Genomic DNA, 19704 nt, shown 5'->3' on the forward strand with positions numbered 1-19704 from the left:
CCATTGCTCGACTTTTATAGTTTATAAATTAACTACTGTGCTATACACATACAGGTTCTTGAACTGTCATGTTTAAATAAAGGCAGGACTTTTCCATTAAGGGCAATGAATATCCTTTTGTGTTTGACCCACAGAAGAAGAGCCATGTTCCATGGAAACCTAGTGGAATTATTTTTGTGTTTGGACAAGCTGATCTTTTATCCTTATGTTTGAACTGTTATTTCTTTTTAGCTGTAAAACTACTATGAGAAATGTAGCTGAATCACTTGAGTAAAAAGTTGCTTATGCCAAAAGAAACATGATGAAAAATTGAAAGCCATTGCAGAGTTCAGTAGGTCTCATTTGCAGTGTGATGGAAAAAATCAGCATGGTACTGGTTGAGAGCTCCAGCAGGTTTTTCTTGAAGAGAGGAAGTTCTTATTTCCAAACATGTCTTGGATCTGTGTGCAGCTTTTCTAGCATACGTGATTTGTGCAATTAATTTCCCAAATTACTTTAACTAAGATAATTTCTTAGTCATTTTCTTGCATTCAGTGCAGTGTTGTAAATACCAATCCTGCAAACTACCATTATGTAAATATACCTGAAGTTAGCTGGTGTACTGCTGAGTAAAACCATAGTACTATCTTTTGAGTGAGAGCTGTGTTTAAATACCCGCAGGCTGCTATTTAGCCAGACAATTCCAAGAAAAATGCTATAATCTTTTGGATTGTGGATTCAAATTTAGTCTGAGCTCATGTATGGAGAACTGAAAGATGCTATCTTCTATTTTCATGGATTTTTCCCTTTTCCCCCACTCTTTTTTTCCCCCTCTAGTACATGAGAGGCACCGTGACAGCCTTCTCTCCTTTCGATGCCAGAGCTGATGCAGAAGCTCTTCGTAAGGCCATGAAGGGAATGGGTAAGAATAATTTATTTTACGAAAAGGAAAGGGCTCTCACTCCTTTGAAAACATCCTTTCTGAACTCATTTTTTTTATGTTAGCAGATGAAGGTAGGGCATGCGTCTACATGCCATGGAATGACAACCCCAGGACTGCAGGAGTCTGGGCGTGTCTTAGTTTTGACTGTGCTGCTCTCAAGGATATTTACTTTTGCGTTAGCATAACGGAAAAAAGAAAGTTGGTTTGCACATTCCCCATTAAAAATTGATACTCCACAGGCTTCTCTGCACACAGAGTTTTACTGCACAGTAGGCTACACTGTGGATTTACATGTGACAACTGTGGAGAGTTACAACAGTATAGTAGAAGCTCTGTGCTTGGAAAATGTGCGACAGCCCCCTTGGTCTGGAACTGCGTAAGCACATTACACTTGCTGTGAACAAAGAATACAAGCACACAGCATGAATGTAGACTAACAGGTGGTCTGTAACTCACGCTGTAGCTTTTTGCCCCATAAGTTCCCTGTGAGAACAAATCCTAATTTGCTACTTTCTTTGAAGCTGCCTGCGGGAGGAAGCAGAAGGAAGGGAAGAAGAAAAATGTGATAACACCTCAGCCTACTGACAAATTCAGTAGGGCTAATAAGATGCTGTGCTGTGAGGGCTACCTTGCAAACTATCGTATATAAAATGGATAATAGCTCCGCACTTCTGTACTCTGGGGTGTTTGGGGTTGCTGGACTGAGTTTTGCTGGGAGTCGGCAGATTGTTTATTCTAAAGTAAATCCCTTAGTGAGCCCAAAGGCAAAGCCCCTCTGTAGAATACAGACTGTGACTGAATGTTATAGCTGATGCCTGGGGTGTCAGGAGCAGTGTCTGGAACAGAGCACTGATGGAGAACAAACAGCACGTAGGTCCTCCAGCCGTGTTTTTGCAACAGCAGAACACCAAACCTGGCAGCTCAGCTTGGGGTATGGTGACATTTGTTATTTAAATGTTTCTGCTGTTTGTCAGTAGACTGTTATTTTCAAAGCATCTTTCATTGCCTTTTGAGTTTGTGCCACTGCTGTTTGTTTTTTAGAGTGTGTTTGTAACTCTTTGTTCTTTCTGACTTCAGGGACTGATGAAGAAACTGTTCTGAAGATCCTTACCAGCAGAAACAATGCTCAGCGTCAAGAAATTGCAGCTGCCTTTAAAACCTTATTTGGCAGGGTGAGAAGAAGAAAAATACCTCTAGAAATGAGCTGAATGTGGCTTATGATGATTACTTAAAACTGTGAGGCACATTCATCACGCTCCCTGTAAAAGGTTCCTTCGAAGAAAATCTAGTTTTGCTTCTGTCTCCCCCTCTCCCCCACCCTGCCATATCCTTAACTGCTGGCTAGGTTAGAATATTCCTTTTAGGTTAGCACAAAGAAGTTTCTTTTTCTGTATTTCGGTCCAATATGTCCTAGATGGGTTTTTGTGCAAAAGCTCCCATAGTTTCCTGTTAGTATGCTTCTAGTACCGACCTCGTTCTTGGTATGGAAGGAGTTATCAAATATTTTGATGCAAGGTCTCTGCAATGTAAGATGATAGCAGGAAAAGGATTTTCTAGAGCTACAAAATGTGACGGAAATAAAGCAGCCTAGTACTGTAGGAGAGAACAAAACCAGACATATTGGTAGATAAAGCCGTAAGTGAGTTCAAAACAAAGACAGCTTGTTTCTTTCTTCCAGCGTTGTTGGATCCTTTAATATTCTGGCTGGTAACCTTTGTTTCAAATAGCAAGTGCAGTGAACAGCTAGGGTTTAAAGAATTTCTATATTGAAAAAAAAAAAAATCACGGTATGTTTCCCGTTTTCCAGGTGCCCTTGTATCCTTTTCTTCTGCCTTATTTGGCTACATTTGTTTCAGTTCAGGTACCAATTAAAACAAAAAGAGCCCTGTCCGCTTTTTGATGTGTCTCCAGAGTGTTCTAGCTTGCAGACACACGTGCATCCATTTAAAATGGTTAGTCCTTGTTCATTACAGCACTGTTTGTTCTGCATTAGGATCTTGTAGATGACCTGAAATCGGAACTTACCGGCAAATTTGAAACACTGATGGTATCTTTGATGAGACCAACTTATATTTTTGATGCTCATGCATTGAAGCATGCCATCAAGGTAAGACGAGTGAGGGAAGGGAATGAATACATCGTATGAAATGTTTGTTGCTCTTTTGTTGTATTTTAGGAATGAACTTTTGGTTGGTAAGGGGAATGCTAATAGCAGTAGCCTTTTTTCTTTTCTCTTTTGTCCTTTTCTTAATTAGGAATGTTATGCTAACACCTGCTGTTATTGCTAATGCCATGGTTTTGCCTGGTTTCTTATTCGTCCGAATAACTTATTAGAGGTAGTTTAGAACTCTAGTCTGTATAGTGTTATATGTGAAATTATTTTCATGAGAAACTATGTAATCTTAAGAGAACAGTGTTGCTGTAGATGCAGATTAAAAGCTACATAGCATAAGACTTGTTCCTTCTGATTTAAATACAATGAGTAGATGTGCATGTTGTTTTTAAATTCTTTTTGCTGCTAAAGTGCGGTGCTGAAGTCCAGTGGACACTAGATTTTTCCTGCTGTGAGCAGCCTGGGTTTTATAGCTATACAGCTGTACACATAGGCTGCAAATTAGTTCAAGGCATTTCATTGAAGTGTGATGTTATTTATAAGTCTCTTCTTGGCTATTATTTAAGCTAGAAAGTGTTTTGCCCCTGATGGATTACAGTGCAACTCCAAAATTGATGGGCTAGCGTACTCGTGTAAACTGGTGTCCACCAAAATTATGAGCAGGTATTATTTGTATTATTGAATGTGTTCTAAAAGCTGCCTCCGATAATACAGAGGGAAGAGTTGACAGCCCTGTCAGTGTTACCTTTCTAACATTTCTCTTTAGCTCAATGCATTTAATGCCTTTCTGGGAAGGCCGGGTAAACAAACAATGTACAGTCTCTATGTGTAGATATTTTAGTGTGGTCCTATTTTTTTTCCTCTGTCACACCTGTCTGATATCATCAGCATGTTGAAATTCAAGAACTGGAGTTTCCTGGATTATTCACAGAACGTGTTGATTGAAGTAGAGGACATTGAACTTCACTGGTGTCAGGTAGTGCTTGGTTGGGTGACACACGTAAACTCCCAAGATCCTTGATGACCAACTGGTTAATATGTAGGCTTTAGTCAACTGTGCAAGCTAGTGCTCATGAACCCATGACCCAGCAAATAGTATCTCAGACAACAGAAACTTTAATCCTGGAAATTTTCTGTAATGTCTTTATATGCAGTGGGGGAAGGGGAGATGACACCTGACAAAGAAACTGATAAAGGCCTTGTTGACTAAAAGGAAGAAAAGTATTCCCAAGCTCCTCTTGTTGACTTAGGAGTCAAAGACTGACAGGGAAATGACAGAACAGATGGGTGTAGGAGGGAAAATAGAGATAGCGAAACAAGAGTGCTTTTGTTCTTGTCACTTGCAAAAAATGATATTAAACACAAGATCATAGGATTTCAGAGAATGTGTCTGCACAGGAAAAGATGTCGATACTAGCTGCAGTTCAGCTAAGGTGGATAACAACAGTAAAGAAGATGCGGTAGCAGAGACTTCAGTGCAAGATAATTCAGCTAAGAGCATTAAGTCTACGCTGAAGACTGTCCTATCAATTTTCACTGCTGCTACTTAGATTAGAAATAATATAATTGTGCCTGCCTCGCTTGTTGAGTAGGCATGTTCTTGAAACAATCTGTATTTTAAAAATGATTACATGTAACCTGGCAGATTTGTATTTTGGATATCTTTGTATGCAGCTGGATATCTTTGTATGCCGTTAGTATTTGGATTTTCCGTACAGGAAAGGTTGTAAATAACACACTGAAGTGTTGTATTTCAGTGTTGCTTTTGTGAAATGACTCCTTTGGAAGCGTAAAGAGTAATGGCTTGTTCTTACAGGCAAAGTAGACTCAGACTTATGGAAACAAGATATTGTCTTGGCTTTTGTAAATTTTATCCTTGTAAAAGTGAAGAGTGCCTGTTGTGCCTGCTGTAATTAAAGTGCAGCAGCTCGAACTATCTGGGTTAGCAATTCTATTGTAAAATGTGTTTGTTTGCAGTGGAAGAGAGGGTGGGTTTAACATAGCACAATTCATAGACGGGTGAAGATCATTACTGGGTGGCTCTATGTTTATCTGTGTACTAGTTGATGAAAGACTATATGAACTAGAGCTAAGATGGAAACTGTTACTCTATTCATTCACTTACCTTGATGCCATTGACTGTAATAGTGAAGAACTGAGGCATATCTGGGAGTGCTTGAACATGGAAGGGCTCATCTGAATCCTGCAGCAGTGAGTCTTTATTAAGTGTTGGGTTGGTTTCGAAAACAATCAAGCTGGAACTGGAAGAAATTCTTTCTAAAACCCCCACAATATACGAGAAAGAAGAAAATAATTTTTCTTTATTTGGTCCAAGTGTATAAGCTGATGCTTGCTTTTGATGGTCAAAGGGAATTCTTGTTTTCCTTTTGTTATTCCAACAACTCATTTATACTTGCACCCCTGCAGGGAGCAGGAACCAATGAGAAAGTGTTGACTGAAATTCTTGCTTCCAGAACACCTGCGGAAGTGCGGAATATTAAACAGGTTTATCTGCAAGGTAAAGTTCTGTGTAAAATAAAGTTCTAGGGTCTCCGTTCAGTTCTCTTAATGTGATTTTAGCTCATCTTTCAAGTAAGGTCTATCTGTGAACTGATGAATGTGTCCAATAAGTGGGATTTTATTCTGCTGTGTTGCAAAACTTCATCTTGAAAGAAACTAGAGTTTGGATTGTAAACTAAAATAGTTTTTATTTCAGGGCTATGACTGCAGGTTATGGTGTTTTGTGCTTTATAGTTAGAATTCATTCAAATGCATTTCTTCCTTTCATTCATTATTTTAATCCCTTTGGCTGAAAGGCAATTTTTATTAATTGGAAACTAGAAAACTGGTATCACATAAAAAAACAGAAGTGATTTTTTTGCCTTTTGCTCAGCATTCTGTTCAAATGCATTTGTGCTAAAGAAGGTGCAGCTTTTTGGTTGTCCACGGGAGTATGTGCTTTTACTCTGTGATTGTGGGGTTGGGTTTTTTAAGGCAGTGTTTAATTCAACACATTTCTTTTACCTCTATGCAGATTCCTGCCACATAAAAAATTCTCACGTCTTAATAAAGTTCGAGGCAAAACTTAGAGTCTCCAAGGGCAAAATTCATTAGTACTAGACTTTTCTGGGCTCATAGTTGTTGTACAGTTGCGAGACTGCCAATTTTAGCATAACTCCAGATTTGTATGCCCTAGTTCCTTAAAGAGTTGAATCTATGCACGTCACCATGTATTTCAAAATATTTTGAGTAATCTGTTCCTGATACTAGGTGTGAGATGCTATCTTTTCACCTCTTTTACAATAATGTTAGGTTATAAGTGAAAGCAGAATATGTCCTAGTTGTTAAAGCTGTTTCTGATAAATTATTCTACAAGCTGTGAGTCAAATTAACTTTTTGCTTTTCCTTGCTTTCTCCTCAAAATAGTGAGGAAGTCTGTAAGGTGGTGAATGGGTATTGCTTTTTTGCAGAGTATGAGGCCAACTTGGAGGATAAGATCACAGGAGAAACATCAGGCTATTTTCAGAGACTGCTGGTGGTCCTGCTGCAGGTCAGTATCTCTTTGTGTGCAGGCATGCGTGTATGATTTTCGCTTCTGTTCTCCTGTCCGATGTACACTTGTCACTTTCTGCTTACTAAGCTGGGATTCTAGATAGACCTGGTGATAGGCAGGATTGGTTCTGAAACTGAGTCACTTCCCCTGACTTGCAGGGTCACTCTTGAGCTGTGTTATGGGTCATTTCCACATCACTGAATTGAAAAACTTCTGTGATGCTCATGGGTATAGCAGAATGCCCGCTACGTGGGGTTTTGAAGGCAATAGGAGAAGAGAACGTTTATTTCATAAAGACACATGCAAGCAGAAGGGAAAAATAAGGTGATTTTGGAGAAGATGCATTAGGGATTGACTTCTCACAGTAACTCTTACAGGCTCAATATAACAGATAAGTTGTTTTTCAATTCAACTTTTGATTCTTCAGTTTAACAACTTTTAAAAATTCTCTTTAGGCGAACAGAGATCCTGACGGCAGAGTTGATGAGGGTCTTGTTGAGCAGGATGCTCAGGTGGGTGCATGACTCGGTTTTGGGGGGCGTTTCTACAAGTTAACTTGCAAAGAGAGTATACGGCTAGAATTCAAATGTGAGAGAGAAATTGTTAAGGTTCTCTGCGTGTGTTTCTTAATACATTTTCCTGTGCTCTTATACATTCTGGACAAAAGAAGTGTCAAAACCTGAAACATTGGGATCAAGATTTTTGGCACTTTCACATTTCGGTGTAAAGCATGTCTTGTTTTGCTTATTACTTAATGAGGTGCCTGAATGGAACAGTGATCAGATCACTGGAAGAGAGAGTTATGATTGCTGAGGCTTTGTGATGCTGAGAGACCCGCTGCTGGAAAACTCGGAGATGTTAACGGTTCATTCCTTAATATCTGACTTGAACTTCTCTCTGAATTCAATCCTGACATATCATGTGTCATATACATGTCGTAGTGAAATGCTAATGCTAGTTGGTGAGGGATGCCTCCATAGACAGTGAAATACTAAAAAGAGAAAATACACCAAATATTCTGCTTTACTGTAACCAGGTGACAGTCTAAGTATTGCCTCTAAAGAGTTTCTAGGGACTCACCTATTGCCCTTTGCAAGTATTGTCCATGACGTTGTCACTGATCGCTAAACTTGTGCTCTAGACAGGAAAAGGAATGCCGGCAGTAAATTGGTATCCTTGATGCAGTCTCTTGCTGGATGCTATTGGCTTTGTTCTTAGTTGTAGTGATGGTCAATATTTCAGCAATTTGATTACATAACTCATTTAATGCATGTTTTTCTTCTGGGTTATTTCAGATAACTCTGGGCTAGACATTTTCCTCTCATAAATTGTCAGTTGAGATGAAAGGAAATACATGGATTATTCAAGGTGACAAGGAGGAAAAGCAGAATACCAGATCGATAAAACATTCTCCTGATAGCAGGGCAAGATGGAGAGATAGAGTGGCAAAATGTATTTTATTGGCACAGGCCTATCCTTTGTTATGTAAATTCAGAAAGCATTGATCTCCTGCTATTAAAATTAATCCTGTGGAAAGCAGAGCTTGAAAATTAGTGAGGCAAATGTTTCAATCACGCATTAGACTGCTTCATGAAATTGTGTCAGTCTTGCCTTTAGCTGGGCTTATGTAATTGAAGAAACCCATGAACCACAGGCCTTGGTAGGTAGATAGATTCCTTTTGGCCTCTTTAATTGATTTTGAATGAGCATCTAAATTTAGGAGGCACGATACCTAAATGTAGAAAAAGTCCTGGCTTTCTAAATGGTCTCTATGGTTTGTTATGTACATTTGGCTTGAGTTGGGACCCAAACAGAGAAGTGTTGTGTCACATTTCTCTGTATTGATATCTTTTCATTCAACATCTGACCTAGCTGGAACAGATTCAGAGAATTTTCTAATTATTATTGCCAGGTACAGATGGTCAGAATTGAGGTATGTGACTGTGCAAATGTAAGACTATTTTTGGCTTCCCAATGTTTCTCTTGATTAATCCGATATTCTGGGAAGGATTTGATACATTAGAGGGCAGCCTTTTTACTCGGTGGTGATTTTTAATTTTTTTTAGCCTATGATTACTAAACATGAATTCAAAGCAGTTGGGGAATGGGCATTCATACTATGAGATACTATGAATATGCAGGGAACTTGCAAGACTTTTCTGAGAATGCCTGAAGGAGAAAGTTGAACTTTTTGGAAGAGATTTTGCGAATATCACTTTTTTAAAAGCTATGCAATTGACGTACATTTTGGGTATTGCACAGTGGCAAGGCAGGTAAAAACTTAGAGCTCACATAAAATGCCATTCACAACTTCTAGTATCTCTAAAGAAATGCATTTCTGGCGTTTCTAAATGCTGTGCTGGGACTTCACATTTGCTACTGGATGGAGGGTGCTGGTATTCATTTGAAGAGCTTAGCATATATTATTTGAAATAAATATCCTTGCAGTGCCTTAATAGCTTCCCCCCACACGCACACTCTTTTGTACTCTGTACCATGAATATTGAAAAGAGCACGCAGCAGTCACAAATGCGTTTTGAATAGGATTGTGGGACAAACATAAATAGGAAATTCATATCATCCCATTCAGGTTTTACAATATGGACAGACAGATGGCCAACAGCGTTGCTATGCAGCAGATTTGGTTGTGGGAATTTTTCTAAGAAACATTTGATTGCCTGAATAGAGGTGGTAACCTGTTTGCCTGTCCTCTGCTCACTGAGGAGGGAGAAAAAATACTGTGTACTACGATATGTACAAACCTTTCTCCTTACGTAGTGTTTAGCACACGATTTGGAAAAAAACTTCTGAGTGTCAGGAAAAAGAACTGATTTCATTTTCTGAATGTTTTTTTCTTTCTCATTTTCCCCTTCCTGTTGCTTATTCCAACTTTTAGAAGTGCTTTACTTTCCTAAATGCTGCTAATGGCCCGGTCGTTGTCTGCATTGAAGAAAGACTTGCATGAAGAGCAGTGAATGTGCTAAAACGATTAAAATCTGTTACTGATTGGATTTCACATGGCTAAGAACTTAGCAGCCCACAAATCCTGTTTCTGAGAGCTTCTAAATCCATCTTCCCCTTCTTTTTGGAAAACTTCCTCCTGGGCCAAGTTAGCATGGTCCTCCCATTGATATGAGTCATCATGTAATAAAGTTTTGCTAGTCTGATTTGAAAAAGGGGAAGAAGAAAAAAACCCAGAAAAAGCAGTTTTGGGAATGGGTTTTATCTCCTGTATTATCACCGTTTCAGAAAACTTCAGGCCTATGAAAGGGACTATGCACGCAGTCAATTTTAGGGCCTTAAGCAGTATTACTCATGTAAATGCTTTCACAGTCGACTTCACAATTTATCATTTATTTCTTTCTAAAGTCAGTTCAGTACTTGGCAATTTTATTTCTTTTTTTTCCCTCCAGCTATAGCTTGTTAGTAAGTTTAATGCTCCTTAGAGTGAGAGAAATAGAGCTTTTCAACAGGGTGTGTGGACACATAACAAATGCTGTTGTTTTGATCTCTTGAATTTACAACAGGTTTTGTTTAGAGCTGGGGAGCTGAAATGGGGAACGGATGAAGAAAAGTTCATCACCATCTTGGGAACCCGAAGCGTTTCCCATTTAAGGAGGGGTAGGTGGTATGGTTCATGTATGCTTGAAAACTTCTGCCTGAAGTCTCAATGTTACCCAGCTGGTGGTAGAAATGGCAGAAAAGTTGTTTCTGGTACCACGTTTGTCAAGCTCAGAAATCTTTAATCACCTCTTGCCTCTACTTAATACATTTAATTTTGTTTCCTGTAATTCAGTTCCCCCCCTAGCAGTGGTGATCTCCTGCTTGAAAGAGTGGTGCAATAGATCTGAGGGACAGCTGGAGTGTTTCTTTCTGGATGCTTGTGGTGTTGTGTTTTTTTTTTTTTCCCTTTTGAAAGAGATCGTGGCAATAGAAGTGATGCTGAGAGTCTGCTGTGAGTCATCATGATCTGATGGCGATCCAGCCCTGAAAAGATAAACTATTTTATAGGTTCATACTTTATTGGCTGTTTTTAAAGAGACAATAATTTTTTTCCCGGCTCCTTACCCATTCATAAGCCTGTTTTACCAAGCTGTTTAGGCCATTGAAAATGACCAGTAAGTTCCTCAGTCTTTTTGTTTTCCTTTTTGAATCTTTGGATTCATTTGGATTTTCAAAGGTAATTTGATTTGTGATTTTGCTGTTTAGTTTTTTACCATTATTTGCATTAAAGTAATCCTAAAGTTTGTTTTGATGCACCCAACATTTACTTAGCATGATAGAAATGTAAGATTTCGTAGAAAACTCAGGTCTTATGGATATTCATGAACACAGACTTGAATAGACTGCCAATAGGCCAGTTTGTTTGTGTGAAGTTTATTTTGATGCAGTAGCCCAGTGTAGACAAGATCTTAGATTCAGGCTAAATGATAGCTGCATCTTGGGAAAAATGCTTATCACCTCCTAAAACTTCCGTTCTTTCCCTCTTCTCCCTGCACCTTTTCACTGCATGTGTTCACAGAATCACAGAATGGTTGAGGTTAGAAGGGACCTCTGGAGGTCATCTTGTCCAACCCTGCTTGAGCAGGACTACCTAGAGCAGGCTGCCCAGAACCATATCCAGACGGCTTTTGCACATCTCCAAGGACTCCACAACCTCCCTGGGCAACCTGTGCCAGTACTGAGTCACCCGCACAAGAAAAAAGTGTTTCCTGATGTTCACAGGGAACCTCCTGTGTTTCAGTTCATGCCCATTGCCTCTTGTCCTGGCACTGGGCACCACTGAGAAGAGCCTGGGTCCATCTTCTTTACACCCTCCCTTCACATATTTGTACGCATTGGTGAGGTTCCCCCTTGACCCTTCTCTTCTACAGCCTGAACAGTCCCAGCTCTCTCAGCCTTTCCTCATAGGAGAGATGCTCCAGTCCCTTAATCATCTTAGTGGCCCTTCGCTGGACTCGCTTCAGTTGCTCCGTATCTCTTTTGTACTGGGGAGCCCAGGACTGGACCCCGCACTCCAGGTGTGGCCCCACCGGTGCTGAGTAGATGGGAAAGGATCACCTCCCTCGACCTGCTGGCAGCACTCCTCCTAATGCAGCCCAGGATACCATTTGCCGCCTTTGCCGCAAGGGCACACTGCTGCCTCATGTTCAACCTGGTGCCCACCAGGACCCCCAGCTCCTTTTCTGCAAAGCTGCTTTCCAGCTGGTTGACCCCCAGCATGTCCTGGTGCATGGGGTTGTTCCTCCCCAGGTACAGGAATGTGTTGTATAGTAGCAATCTGGTAGGAAATAGGTATTTAAAATAGGACAGAGGGAAGAATGAGCGGACAATAATTTGAACTGTGGATAATGAGATACAGGTAGTATTAACCTGTACTGAGGAAGATACTGGGAGAAATGCTGGCTATACACGTGACTAAGCACACTTTCTGTTTTGCAGTGTTTGACAAATACATGACTATTTCCGGCTTTCAAATTGAAGAGACCATTGACCGTGAAACCTCTGGTGATTTGGAGAAGCTGCTTTTGGCAGTTGGTAATTAAGTCTTCATAGATCTAGAACTGACCGCCTTCATTTACTCCCAGGCCTCCTTAAATTGCAGCTGTTATAGGAAGTGGCATGAAAACATGGCTCCTTTTTGAAGTTAATCGCCTGGGATCTATTTTTGTATCTAGAGAATAGGCCTTTATCTTCCTTTAATAGAGGGGGGGGGCGGGGGGGAAGGGAGCCAGGGTGGTGGTGAACTGCATTCTGTTCAGTCATGTGGACCTCTATCAGAAAGTGAGACAAAACTCTGCCTTCGTTTGTATTCCTGGCATCTCATTTAGGACAATGTCGTAGTAGACTTGTAACTGGGAGTAGAATTTGACTGGCAAAGTCTCTTTTCTATTAGAAATATACGGTGTATTCTAACTCCTAGAATCCAAAGAGTTGTAGCAGAGGAACAGACTAGCTGGCAGCTGTGTACTTAATTGTCCACACTGGAGAGAATTATCCAGTAACACACACCTTGTCTTGACAGTGAAAGATTGTCCTGTATTGAATAACAATCAGTAATTTAATCCTTTGCCTTTTTTCAGTGAAATGCATCCGAAGCGTGCCTGCCTATTTTGCTGAGATTCTGTATTATTCCATGAAGGTATGTATGTGTTTTCCATATGTCATTTTCCATCTCCCCCGGCTACAATTCCTCTCCCTTTCACTTGTTCTTCATTTCTTCTTTCACTACAAATGCCAACAGGATACTGTATTGCTAAGCATCTGCAAAAGGTTTGGGGAATGCAGATCTGGGAGAGGATACAAACGATTCACAAGCTTTACTTCGAGTTCATCCTAAGTTTGTCAGACCATAAATCTTTTACAGGAAGCATCAGTCTCATGAGCTGTTTTTGGACTTGGTCTTGTTACATTGGAAAATGTCTGGCTGGATCCACAGAGCACCTTCCACTAAATAAAGACTACAGTGTCTTTAGGTGGTGTATATATTGAGGAAGTAAAGATGACCAAAAACTAAATTGTAGATTGTGCAGATTTAGTGCTTTGTTTTGGAGATGAGTATTTACAGACTGAAGGTGTAGGTAGCTTTGAAACACATTTTGATGACTATCCATCCCATTTTGAGAAGGAAAAGAAACTCGTCAGAGAAAAAGGAAAGATGCTTAAACAGCTACAAAAGATTCTGCAGGGGAATCCCATCAGCGAAACAGCTGTATTTCTGTTGGCTTCGCCTTCTCTTGGATGGGAAGAGATAAGCAGGGAAAACTGTATTTTTAACTCACAGTGGCTAATGTTAATTAAAACCGAGGTAGGTAGTCTATTGTTTTCAGGCAAGTTATCAGCTTCCCTGAAGAATTCCTTCCTTCCCCTTGCTGAAAAGCACTGAAGTATGTCTGTCACCAGATGGTTGTGTTGATGAGGTGTCAGCATGAGAATTAGTGAAAGGAGATGAAATGATAGCTTAATTTTTAAAAGCTGCTTTACTGCTTTTATAAACATCAGTGTAAAATAAGGTTCATGTGGAAAATACAAAATACTATACCAGTATGCTGAGAGCTGTATGAGGAGGATGCTGAAAAGCACTGAAGTATGTCTGTCACCAGATGGTTGTGTTGATGAGGTGTCAGCATGAGAATTAGTGAAAGGAGATGAAATGATAGCTTAATTTTTAAAAGCTGCTTTACTGCTTTTATAAACATCAGTGTAAAATAAGGTTCATGTGGAAAATACAAAATACTATACCAGTATGCTGAGAGCTGTATGAGGAGGATTACTTTTTTCTTATTTATCTATTTATTAATTTTTATTTTTTAAAGCATGCAATAGAAAACCTTTTCCTGTAGGTTTTAGAATCCTTTACGTTTCTGTTATGAGGGGCCTGATTAATGTCTGCTGGTGAGATCCCCAATTATTTTTTCAAAATAAATAAAAATCATTAAGCACTTCAGATAAGAAAGATCATCATCTATTACTTTGGCAGAAGAGTTTGTACTTCTAATTAATCAGTTTGGCATGACAAAATTCTACAATGCACAGAGTTTGCTTTCATGATTAAATGGGGCAGAGCCTGTTTTTTACCAGGTTGTAATTTCAAATCCTATTCAGAAACCACCGGACTCACGGCATAACTTTTGAGCAGCTTTAGGGCATTTTTTAGATGTAATCAAGAATATTGCACCCAGTCGAAGGATTGAGTGACCCTGGACATTAGGCTGAAGATGATCGTGGGGGCTCTGCCAAGTCCTTCCTTGAGGTGCATTAGCAGGTCAGCATGTGAAAATTTGTATTGCTTCAGCTTGTGTGGAGTCTGACTTGTCTGAGCAGGAGGGGTCAGGATGTTAGTCTGGCACAGCCTGCCAGCAGAGGAACTTAAAATGTTTAAAGCGATAAAGATGAATAAAAGAGTGGAGCATGTTTGCGTGGTTGGAAAAGGTTTATGAAGTTTGCCTTTGTAATAAACAGCTGGATAATTTGTGGAATGAGTTGCTCTGCCTGTGTCTTGCTGTACGATGTTACATGCTTTGTATTAGTCATTGTTAGGATTTATGTACTCAGTTCGAGAACTGACTGCAATTCTGCAGCCTCAGACTACATTGAAAGGGTGATTTGCATGTGATTCTGATCGTGGTGATCAGATATACTACTGTGTAATCTTGGAACTGGATTATTTTAAGTTTATATGGGCATTCACGGTTGAAGCCTGTGAGATGAAACATGAAATAAGAGGTCTGACCATATGGCGCTTCATAGGGGATTAGAGCACCTTGCATGGTCAGTCTTCTGTTCTCCACATTGCAGTGTGAATGTCTTGTGATACTGTCCCAAATATTCTCTGTTTTGGAGTAGAAATGTAATGCAGGAGTGTTTTGAGACACCACTTGTTGCACTTGGTGCTTTCACGTTGCACCCTGGTTGTTCGTATTTGTTGTTTTGTTACAGCATCTGTCCAGAACAAACTCATATTTTAAGATTATTTAAACTTTTCTCTTTAGGGGGCTGGCACTGATGATGACACCCTGATCAGAGTCATGGTTTCAAGAAGTGAAATTGATCTGTTGGATATTAGGCAAGAATTCAGAAAGAATTTTGCAAAATCATTGCATCAAACGATTCAGGTAAAATTACTCTTCTGTTGTCAGGGAAAACGGGTGATTGAGATGTCATTGTTTCCGCTGTTTATTTTTATGGGAGGATGGGAGGGGGCGGATGTGAGTAGAGGTGGACAACACAGTGCACTCTGAGAGCAGTGGTGGTTGGTCTGCAGTTTTGTGAAGTACCACATAGCGTCATTTAAGTGGGGGACACTTCCTATGAAAAGCTAAAGGTTTCTTTCCAGTGTTCACTAGGAGAGCAGATGTGGTTTTCTGAAATTACAATTACTCATACACCATTTTTAGCTACGGCTTCATTTCCTTTTTTTTTTTGTCTGGGTTCCTTCTGATTTTCAGTGCTTCAGAGAGGGTGCTGGCTCCAGAGCAATAATATTGGGGTTGGGAGTCTGAATTATCACGAGGTTGAAGTTTAAATCTTGGATTGTGGTGTGGAACCTTTTGCACCATTTCAAAGTGGAAAGCATTTCACTGTGGAATCAGTCTGAATCATAATCTCCTTTGAGTGGATGGGAAGGAGCAGGAAGGGAAAGAGCCAACAAGAAATCCAAGGCCAGCTGTTGCTGCAAAGTTGAAGCCAAAATGCTTTTTTTTCCTAGGATTTTTTTGGGGGCATTTTGTTTTATTTTTAAATGCTGCTTTTTAAGATTTTCTGTTATCATTCCTGACATTATGCTCTCTTAATTAGGCTGGGTGGAGTTGCTTCTGACACTGTCAGTTGGGCCCATACAGCTGTCCTGTGGAATTAGTAGCAGAGCTTCCCATTAATTACAGGGAGCAGGGTTGGGGCCTTTCTAAGTGACAGCAGGTGGACTTTGCACATTTCAAGGTGGTTGCTTTTGGTGCTGCGTTGGGTTTCTCCTTTGTTTGGACTTTCACACTTGCAGACGAATGCATTTTAATATGCAATGGATAGCTCAGTTCTAGTAAAGCTTTCGGAGGCTTTCTATTTTTCTGAAAGTCTGTCTGTGTAAATATCGCTCTAACATAAGAGACAGAGAATTTCCTTGCGTCATTCCTGAGTGGAGAGTCATCCAAGTGGATTTCCTGTGGGTGGGACAAATGTATAATCTGTTGGAGTCCTTGGCTGCTGCTTTTCTTCACATTTCTGTGGTTGTGACTCATGGTGACTGGTCTGTTATATTAACAGAAAGATACATCTGGGGACTACAGGAAAGCACTCCTGCTCCTCTGTGGTGGAGACGATGAGTAATGGTGACAGTGACACGAAGGATTTGCTGTACTCCAGCTTTGCAGCCCTTTAGTTAGCATGTCTAGCTAAGTTTTTGTATCTTAATGCTTTGTGGCTGTTTGCATTCATACTAATATTGCACTTATTAAAAATGAGCATATTGTTATCCAAGTGATAGCTGATCCCTCCTCTTCCTGACATCCCAACTTCCAGGAATTTCAAGTGCCTTCTGTGAGTATGTGAGAGTTGTCTTCATGGAAGATGGGTACTGAGCACAGAACCCAGTTCTTTGCAAGTGTTTTGCTGAAATAGGAAGAAAATAATCATGTATTTCACTAATAATTTGAAGATAATCTTTTTTTGCTTTTATTCCTTACATTTCCACTGAATGTTAAGCTAGCTCTAACATTGCAAATGAAGAAAAGATATCCTTTGTATGTAATATTTGAATGAATTTGCTGAATGTAATACAAGCAATCATTGGAAGTCTAAAGGACCAATAAATTTTTTCCCTCTCAGCACAATTGTATGTGTGGTTTTTTTTTAATGGGCAAAGACCTATTTTCCCTTTCATATGATTCCACTGCTTCAAACTGTTGGTATATTTTTCCTACTATTATGCAGGCTTCTAAGTATATATGATGTTTTGCAGCTGTACATCTCGATGTCTAGCCTAGTATATGGGTGCTGTGGTGATGCTGCTGTTCAATATAGCTGGAATACCACATTATTGGTACTTGCTGGGCATTGCACTCTCATTTTGTGCTGCTTTGTCTTTTTCTTTTTCTCCAAAGCTGGGGGAAGGAAGGAGAGCTGTTTGTACAGTGCCAAAGTAGAGCAGATATGCTGCACTTGTAGGACCAATCGAAGATTTCTGGGATGGAAGCAGGTGAAGGAAGAGATGGGAAGACAGTGATCCGTACTTCAGGGGTCTTTGGTGAAAAGAGGATGGTTGCAGCACCACTCTCTCATCAGGTTAGCAGGGAGCAAAGCACAGTGTGAAAGAAGCACCAGTCTGTTATATAGGCTGCCTTAAATTCACTGCTTTAGTTCATCATTTATGACTGGCTCTGAAAAATTAAATTGACATGTGTGAAGGAGAATAAAGAGACTTCTGCTTCACACATTATAAGGTCTAAACACCACGGTTCTAAACTTAGCTTATCGGTTAGTCACATACATCAGCTGTAGAAACTGCACATTTTAGTAGTCCTGTTGAAACTGATTCTTCACAGAATATTAAGAGCTTTTAAACTTTCACATTGAATAAATGTAAAGTTTAAATGTTTTTATATTTTAATTCTGAATTATTACTGTCATGATTTCTTGCTAATAAGTACTTGGTTTCCAATGTAAAATATGAAAGCTCTTTTTATAAGTAAATATGTTAACTAAAGCCTAATCCACTCTAAAACCTTCCTTGCTTTCCATTCTCCCACACATGTGCACTCTTTCCTGCTCATGCATTCTCACTTTCACTCTCTTTCTCTTCCCTGCTTCTTTTTGTCCAAATTTAAGACTTGCAGACTTAAAACCAGTACAACTGGGGTTTTTTGTTTGGTTTGTTGTTGGGTTTTTTTGTTGTTTGTTTGGTTGGTTTTTTTCATTGTTGGGTTTTTTGGTTGTTTGTTTGGTTGGGTTTTTTTCCTTCCAATGAGACAGTTAAATGCTTTCCTCTGCTCTTCCTGGACAGTTTACTGAATTCTCCATGTGGGTGTGGTTTGCATCTCCACCATCATTTAAACTGATCTAAATGGTGCTGGTGTAATCCTGCCCTGCCCTCTTCTTCAGGCTACATGTTCCCACCTCTCCTACATGTTGGCACTGAAGCTCTTCTGACTGTTTGGGTGACCTGATCCAGGGCCCTGGGCTGGCAGAATCCAACCACACAGCTACAGCCTGATGCCCTCAATAACTCACTGGGGCATCTGGTGCGGGCTGCTGCTGGTGGAGAGAAGGGCTAGGAACATGGGCAGGGTGAGAAGAAATTTTGTGGAAAGGGAGATGTGACTCAAGCTGGGGTGCTCTGGATTGGTGTCTGCTGTCACAAACTGCACCTGGGATTACAAGAGCCTCACAATATTAGGAAGGGGATTCTTCAAATTGCTTTCTGCAGGTACAGGCCCAAATTAAGAAATTTAGGTTGAATGTGAAGTCAAAGGTCGTGCTTGAAATCAGGTTTGATGAATCTCTTGACTGTGCCTTAGTCATAACATTTCCCCTTCCACTTTTATTTGTCTGTGAGGAAGGCTGGGACAGAATCCAGATGTAGAGAAGCTGCTTGAAAATTAAACCAAAAGTACATAAAATATATTTGAGGCCTTATGTATAAAGACTTAAATACAGTCAGTCTAGATATATCTAAGCTGTTTGTATGGTTTGCTACTGTACCAGTTACAAACCTTGTCTATGTTGTGTTTACCAGCTTGTCAGAGTGGTACTATAAAATGTTTTGGAATATGATCAAATGTTTTCCAAATAACATGATAGAACGGTAATAATATTCAAGCAGTAATATTTTTATTTAGATCTTTAGGTGTTTGGCAGAAGAAAAAACTGTATTATTTGTTCAGAGTTTGTTTTCTTCTCCTCTTTCCCGGGATTAATCTTCAGCATTTGTCAGTTTTGCTTTTTGTCAAGTCTTTACAAAATGTGTTAGCAAGGACTGTTAATTTGCAGTTAGTCATCCTTGAATAATATGGCCAGCTGCACACACTACAAGCTTAGCATGACCACTGCCTAGAAATATCTTGTGACGACAGAAAGGTTTTTTGGGTTTTTTTTGTTTGTTTGGGTTTTTTTTAGTGAGTTAGTATTTGCTGAGGTAAAATCATGCACAAAATAATTGCTGGTGAGCAGCTATGAAAATGGCTGCATGGGATCAGATCTCCCTAGAGATAGTTCTCTTCCTTGTTTGTATGCTTACCGACTTCTCAAAAAATTTGAATAGATGTAGGAGGCAAGACTTTTTTCCCCCAAAAGCTGTGCTGGCTCTTCTGCAATGTATCACATTTATCATCCTCACTTCTGGTATTTGTTATTATGTTTTTTATCCCTTTGTTCAGTGTGGATGTCGGAACTACTGCTCTGTAGCTTCAGCCCAGTAGATCCCTCTACAATCTTTGCTAAGGTGCCACATTTGCTGCTTTCTACTGCTCTGGAGATTAGACACTATATTTAATTTTTCAGCTTCTTTCAGTTTCTTTGGAATTCTTAGGAAAATAGCATCTGATCTTCACGGTTTGTTACTGGTCCTTTTGTAGATTTTTGTTGTGTATTTTCTGTTGACGCTTGAAATGCGTCCTTCAGTGTGTG

At 39.8% G+C, this 19704-nt stretch overlaps 1 protein-coding gene across 1 annotated transcript; it reads left to right on the forward strand.

The window, feature by feature from the left end:
* Positions 1–795: 795 nt before the first annotated feature.
* On the forward strand, positions 796–16908 carry ANXA5 (annexin A5). The gene is made up of 11 exons (XM_009282323.2): positions 796–901; positions 2000–2094; positions 2916–3029; positions 5463–5553; positions 6506–6585; positions 7044–7100; positions 10116–10209; positions 12031–12126; positions 12672–12730; positions 15081–15203; positions 16348–16908. The coding sequence occupies exons 1-11, from the start codon at positions 820–822 to the stop codon at positions 16408–16410; spliced, it is 954 nt and encodes a 317-aa protein (XP_009280598.1). The 5' UTR covers positions 796–819; the 3' UTR covers positions 16411–16908.
* Positions 16909–19704: the final 2796 nt, after the last annotated feature.

This window comes from Aptenodytes forsteri, unplaced genomic scaffold (genome assembly GCF_000699145.1).
Source record: "Aptenodytes forsteri isolate BGI_AS27 unplaced genomic scaffold, ASM69914v1 Scaffold1013, whole genome shotgun sequence".
In the NCBI taxonomy this organism is placed as follows: Eukaryota; Metazoa; Chordata; class Aves; order Sphenisciformes; family Spheniscidae; genus Aptenodytes; species Aptenodytes forsteri.